Below are 6,894 nucleotides of genomic sequence, written 5' to 3'. Positions count from 1 at the left end.
AGGTATAATTATTTCAAATTCTGCTACTTACATAAACCTGAACAAGACTAGTATACAGCTGGGCTCTATGTGGGTGTACGCAGGGTGTGATTGGTGGGGAAAAAATCTGTTGTTTCTTACCAGGACTGGGATCAATGTTGGCCAGTAGTTCCAGGTGGGGCCGCAGTCTGTTGAGGTTGGCTGGGTCACCGGTCCTCTGCAGCGCAATCGTCAGCTCCTGGACACTCTGAGCAAAAGATGCCGGGGTCTGCAGCTATGCCAGAAGCACAAAGGAGAGATGGAGTTAATGTTTTGTTAATTTAATGGCTGACAGGCTTCGTGTATATTATGTAGGAGCATGCCTTGATATATACAGTAGCAGATTAATCTATGTGGAATAATATGGGATACAAACAAAAACAAACATTTACTTATCTTACTCACCTTATCTATGATAGACTGCATATGTGACTTGTGAGACTGATCTCCATATAAAAGAGAAGACCACTGGTCAGGTGCGATGCGCAGCCCTCCCTCCATGGCAATCTGAACAATCTGAGAGTCATGCTCGCGCCGCAGAGCCTCGTAAGTGCGAAACTCCTCTTTCAGCTGCATTAGGGATGAATCTTCATCACGTTTGGTCACCTGGATCGCCACAGAAGAAGTTGTTAGTTGAATATTTTATTTCCTCTGTTGGGTTCTACTACACAGAGTTTCATTTTCTGTTTTATACTCATTACGGTGTCGAATTAACAATGATTTTTAAAAACGAGAATCTGCTCACAGTTTGCAAAAAATTACCTACAGGATTTCTCACAAACATCAAGAAAATGAATGAAATTTCTTCTGGTTCCCAGCCAGAAACATACCTTGAAGCAGGAGGCCCTGTAGAGGAGCTGCACCACATGACCTATGCTAGTTTTAGAGGCCTGTGGGAAGCGTGGCTCAAGCCTCTGGACTACAAAGAGAACTAACACCTTCCTGGAAAGAGCAGAACCATCCTCTAGAGCAAGAAGAACCAACTTTAGAGCTTCCTCCTGCATGGCTGGGGGAGAAAAAAACACAAACATAAAAATCACAAGGAACAGTTCATTGCCAAAAAGGCCACCATTTACTGAGGACATATGGACTGCTTTGGGGCTTGTTTCACTTTTCAGGTAATGGGAAAACATTTTACCTGGGCCGAGAAACTGACATCCTCGTGCACGGACAGCAGCCCACAGATTGGAGGAGAGCTGCTGTGGATTCTGGTGCTGCAAGATGAGTTCGGTGACAGTTCGCTCACCCAGAGAGCGGGCAGCTCTCATGGCTCTAACGCGGCCTTCCTCTTCCACCAGTTGGCAGTGGACCAGAGTTACCAGTTTCCTCTGCATGGGTCGACTCAGTATGCTCTGGGCCGTGCTGCTCAGACCCACGCCTGGTTAGAGATTAGATAGGACCATAGGTGAATCAAGGGAATAAACAAAGAAACACATCCTTGTATTATTACATACCAGTATACCACATTTATATGAATAAAGGAAGATGAATAATTCATGACACCCTGTCAGTATAAAGCAATACTACAACAGCACCTCAAAATTAAGTCTCTATAAAACTGAACTGATACATCACAGGGACCTAGAAAAAAAATGTATTTGTAGTTTTAGTTATGCTTTAAAACATACCTATTTCAATTGTTACAATATAATACATTTTGTTACTAGCTTTTAACGGCTAATCAATTGTTAATAATCATTCACAATTTCAATCAAGGAATCCATCAATCAATCATATTCCATTGTTAATCATTAATATGGTCAATGATTAAGAAAATCTTTAATTAAAACTAGCACATCTAATGTTTATAGTTTTTTTTTTACATAGTGTAAATGGTCTGAACAAAAACAATTAAAAGGTATATCTCTTTAAAGCTGTATTTAAAGCGGTATAATATAAATATAAAATGTCACTATAACCACTTTAAAAACAAGCCTTAATCAAAGCTAGGTGTGAGATAATAAAGTTCTGCTTTTGTGTTTTTAATGACACTACATATTTAACAGATACAGTAACTGGCAAGACTCCAGATCAAACTAACTGATTTGATCTTTAACCACAAGATTCTTCGATCCCTGTTCAGACATTAAAATATCCTGTTTTAATCCTTCACATTATAATGTCACAAATTACATGAGTAACAGAATAATATAGTATTTTACAGTACTAATACTAGTATTTATTCAGCTTCTGACTAATGACAAGGTCAAATACCGAATCATCTGAAATATCTTCTACATGTAATTTAAGAGGTGTTGTTTTTAAACATGTTAACAAGAAAAGTCCATTTAACATGTGATGTCATATTCACAACTTCGTAAGTGGAAATTTTCAGATAGCTCCAAGTTCATGAGTTATAGCATATACTGAAGTTTTTAAAAACGTTGGTCCCAATGGAAATCACTGATTACTTTTTTCATGACTGTTGTTTCCTACTCGTTTTTTCCCAGCAAAACATTAACATGCAGAAAAAACAAACTCATACACAATTTTTGAAAAGGGAACAAGGTCATGTCATTCACAGTCACCTAGCAACAGTGTTCTCACATCTTAAACCACTTGAACACCAAGATTACTGTTTGTGAACTTCCCATATTGAAAACAACCTCCAGAGTCTAATTTGAAGGCACCAAAGAGTGTCAATGAATCATAATAAAGAAAGAACAAACGATAAGGGTAACAAGCATGTGTTTGTGTATCAAGTACCTCGGGTGTTGCTGAGGGGTTTGAGGTAGAGGGCCAGCTCCTCCACACACTGCCTGGCCTCCTCATAATGCTGCGAGTCCTCGGGACTGGTAATCAAGGCAACTGGTTGAGCCTTGGGAACCTGCAGCACAACACAGTGGGGGAAAGAATTAGGACAACCCATGGCAATAGCTGAAAGCTTTTTTTTTTTTTTTTTTTTTACAATTATATCTTAACAATGTTTTAGTATGTGTAGTGGAACACACCTTATTTTATTTTCATTATCTTTTCATTTATACTATTCTTTCAAAGAAACATGCCACACAACTGCAGAATATCGTCATAAGCTCTTTCTTTAGAACTCCATTATTTTCTTATAAGAGAACTGTTTGGTGATGTTTCTGTGACAAATTCTAGAGTACGTTCCACTAATTAATTTATTTTGCCAGGGCCATGCTTACACTACACTCGGAGCAAAAAAAATTTCTCATGGCTTTATGAACTGCACCTATCCTGGTTGACAATTCTAATAAACAGCATTCAGAATTGAGCCATGGCACTGCAAAAAATAATTTCACATGATGCTGTATCACACTTAGTAGTCGGAACACTTAAATTTCAATAACCAATAGACATCCAACCTATCAAAATAACCATATTTACTAAAGTCCTTTTGATTCAATACAGACAGGAAACAGTGCTCCTAACACTGGTACAACCATAACAACTTCCATTTATATCGGGGCATACTAATTTGATTGGACATTGTACATTACTAACCTGTATGAGCACAGATATGCAAGGCAGTCTGCTAAAAGACAATACTTCAGAATCAAGACTATATCAGACACACAACAGAGTCATGGTTGATACACTAACGTTATTTATTATGCGGTATATACCTGGAAACTTGGCCAACAATGCCAAAAAACCATTAACTGCGCCTCACCCTGTTGGTCAAACACTGACTCAGAGAGATATAGCGTTACTGATTGCACTCAGTAAACCAACAGAATTAAAGTTATTGCTCAATGACTGGAGTGTGACTCATAAAAGGAATCTCCAAGCTATGTGCAAATCATGTAATAGCCCGTGTGCAACGCTGTAATGCAGTCCATAAACAGTTTTTACAGAAAACGTCAAATTGTCAAGATAGGAATGGTATCGTAAAATTTCCACTAATCAAACACAAAACACATTACTAAGCTGTTATCCTTAACCATTAGATCTCTGTCCTAAATTGCCAAGCATGTGTACAAATACACAAAGACACACGTCTTACCTGGCCTCCTACCAGCTGCAACAGGGCTGTGTTGACGGGTAGCTGCTCAATGTCTGTGCTGATGGCTGTCTGGTCAAAGGGACAGGCCTTACGGTGCAACTTGTTCAGGCACATCTTGCAGACAGTGTGTCCACAGCCCAAACTGATGGGCCTGCGAACAGTCTCCTCAAATGTCTGTGTGCAGATTGGGCACAGAAGGAACTCTGTCCATTGTGGTGCTTGCACTGGCATGGTTATATGTTGATGGGATGAGTGTGTGTAAATATATGTAACTTTTACACAGAGAAAAAAAATATAATAATAATAATATATATATATGGAAGATTCCACTGGAATCAAGATTTTTTTTCTTCCGAACTCAATCGTTCTTAAATGTCCTCACACATTGTGGATTTTGGATCACATCGCGTGATGAATACTGCAAAAGAGAAAGACAATGTTAATTTAATTTATGCAATCCACATTTTCCAATTTGCATACAACACAAAGTGTACCTTTATATACCTCTTTATCTTATATTTCAGCAGTATCTAAGTGCACTAACAAAACGTGGTTGTGTTGTGTATGAGTGCATTTGTAGCTGCGGAATGCATTAAAGGCAGTAGGATGGCTAAGTAGGTTTATCGTCTAACTGCTGATACTGGAAAAAACAAAACATTTCTAATTGTAAGTTGATTTGGCTTTGACTACTCGCTAGTATGCGTTGTTCAGCCGTAACACAAAACAAATGAAAAAGAAACCAGATGTGACACAGCACATATTTCGAAAATACAGATGAAACGAGCGACGGGAAAAGAACCAAAACAACTGCTGTCTGGCCTACTTAGAAGAGCTGGTTAACAGTATGACTGTGGACAAAGGGTCCTGAAGAGGCTAACAACCAAGTCCCTCTGCGCTAACTTGTTATGAAGCTAACGTTTGCTAATAGAGTTCGGTAACATTGTTCTACCATTAAGCTAAACACGTAAAAGATTACTTCTATTTGCGTAAATGAATTTTCTTACGCCGATGTAATCATCTTGACGTTTGGTTATACACCCATTAATGATTTAACTGACATGAGCTTTGCTAGCTAATTGTAGATAATGTTAGCTTACTTTTAGCAAGCTAAGCTATGGGTGGCTAGTTTGCTAGGCAGGCTAACGAGCAAACGTCATTTGATCAAAAAAACCCATTGCTAACTAATCTAAAACCTATCTTTGGTTGGTCATGAGATCGTCGTTACTCTGAATGTAGCTATGGTTGTGAAGCTATTACGCAGCCAAGAACATTAGTTCCCATCTCGTTTAATGGTCAAGGAAACGATAGCTTGAGACGAACCACAGTGACACTGGAAAGCGGAGCCATTTGACTTGCAACAGCGAGATTATGTAACGCTACCATCCGAAACTACCAAGCAACCCAACTGCCTTGGAAATGTATTTATTTTTCCCGGACACAATAATGTCACCGCTATGTCGATTAAATGTTCTTAATCATATTGATACGGTGTTCTCGTCGCACCTTGAGCGGCAGCTAGGACAAATACTCTCCTTGTTGGACTGAGCACATAAGGCTAACAAGCTAGCGAAGAAACCGTACTCCTCCCTGTGGCAGCAGTTAGCTTGTTAGCTAGCTATCGTGTTAGCAAAAACTAACCATAGCTATGCGTCATTAATTTAACTAAAACAAAACGTGCAACTTCTGCTGTTAGTTTCCATAAGGACTAATACATAATTATTGTCGATACTACTCACTCATTCCAAAAGACTTGGAAGATTTTCATCCATTTTCAGAAAATTGTTGCGATATTTTCTTGCCATGTCGACTGTGCAGCTTAGCTGCTGCCGAGGTTTGGGGAGGGGGTCAACTCGACAACAGACTAGCCGGTTACAGCTAGCTGAGAAAGATCTGTGTGTGTGTGTGTGTGTGTGTGTGTGTGTGTGTGCGTGTGTGTGTGTGTGTACACACACTAATGGCGCCCTCTACTGACATTGAACCGCATGCACAGCAACAGCGACACAAAACTGAGCAGCATCTGCCAGAGTCTGATCACATCTGGGGATTGTGACAACTGGCAGGCAGAACATTGTTCCAATTAGGCTGAATGTGCACGAGCGCACACGCGCGCGTGTGTGTGTGCGCGCACACACACGCACACACACACAAAGATAAATAGATAGATATATAGATAGAGAGATAGAAAGAATAGGGAGAGCTGGGATGAATTGAGATAGAGGGAGGGGTCAGCTGTATTGACAAATAAGAATTAGTCGACAGATGTTTTTACGATGCAAGATATATTCTCTAAAACACATCACCACATCATCATTAACTTTATACCGGGGGCATCGAAATATCTCAGGAATGGCAAGAAATTGGTGATATCTCATATAGGCTGAAGCCCATTAAGACATCTGAGTTTTTATTTTTTCTCTCTTTTTCATTGGCTCATTACTGTGCGCAGGGAGTCGGTGTGTGGGCTCTGTACTTACGCAACAGGGAGCTTCACTCGGCAGCGGGTTCGCGAGGCAAGGACGAAATTAAAGCAGGCATTTTTGTATTCCATTTTTGTCTAATCCCACTGATTTCTGAAGGGATTACCGGACCAATCATGATTGAGAGACCGCTGGCTCGCCTGACACTGCCTCTGTGGGAGCTGGGAGCTGTGTAGACAGTTGAGTGGAAGCAGAACATTAGGGTTTGGAGAAATCTCTGGAGATATCTGCGAAATCTTACTTGGTTTCCCTTTTTGTCATCCGGAGGGGAAAGTTGTTCCGTCTTTTCGCTTATGATGCCAACCGACCTGAGGCTGCGCGTTGCGATTTCAGCACGTTTGGCGCATGTTTTAGTGAGGATGGTAACTTGAATTTATGCAGTGGCACTAGAATTTAAATGGCAACTTTCTCATGGTGGTCAGCGCTGGAATT

The 6,894-nt window shown here is 40.2% G+C and overlaps 1 protein-coding gene across 1 annotated transcript; it reads right to left on the bottom strand.

Moving 5' to 3' along the window:
• Nucleotides 1-120: 120 nt before the first annotated feature.
• On the bottom strand, nucleotides 121-5,864 carry LOC111662352 (roquin-1-like; the record flags this gene model as incomplete). The annotated part of the gene is made up of 7 exons (XM_023416203.2): nucleotides 5,722-5,864; nucleotides 3,986-4,403; nucleotides 2,725-2,845; nucleotides 1,157-1,396; nucleotides 849-1,024; nucleotides 424-624; nucleotides 121-253 (listed from the first exon to the last, which is right to left on the bottom strand). Coding segments are annotated over exons 2-7 (1,102 nt in total), but the record flags the coding sequence as incomplete, so codon positions are not given.
• Nucleotides 5,865-6,894: the final 1,030 nt, after the last annotated feature.

Source organism: Seriola lalandi, unplaced genomic scaffold (genome assembly GCF_002814215.2).
Source record: "Seriola lalandi dorsalis isolate HSWRI2012SDOR001 ecotype SW California unplaced genomic scaffold, Sedor1 jcf7180002000524, whole genome shotgun sequence".
In the NCBI taxonomy this organism is placed as follows: Eukaryota; Metazoa; Chordata; class Actinopteri; order Carangiformes; family Carangidae; genus Seriola; species Seriola lalandi.
The sequence above is the reverse complement of the archived record's forward strand: the minus strand, read 5'-3'. Positions and strand labels throughout refer to the sequence as shown.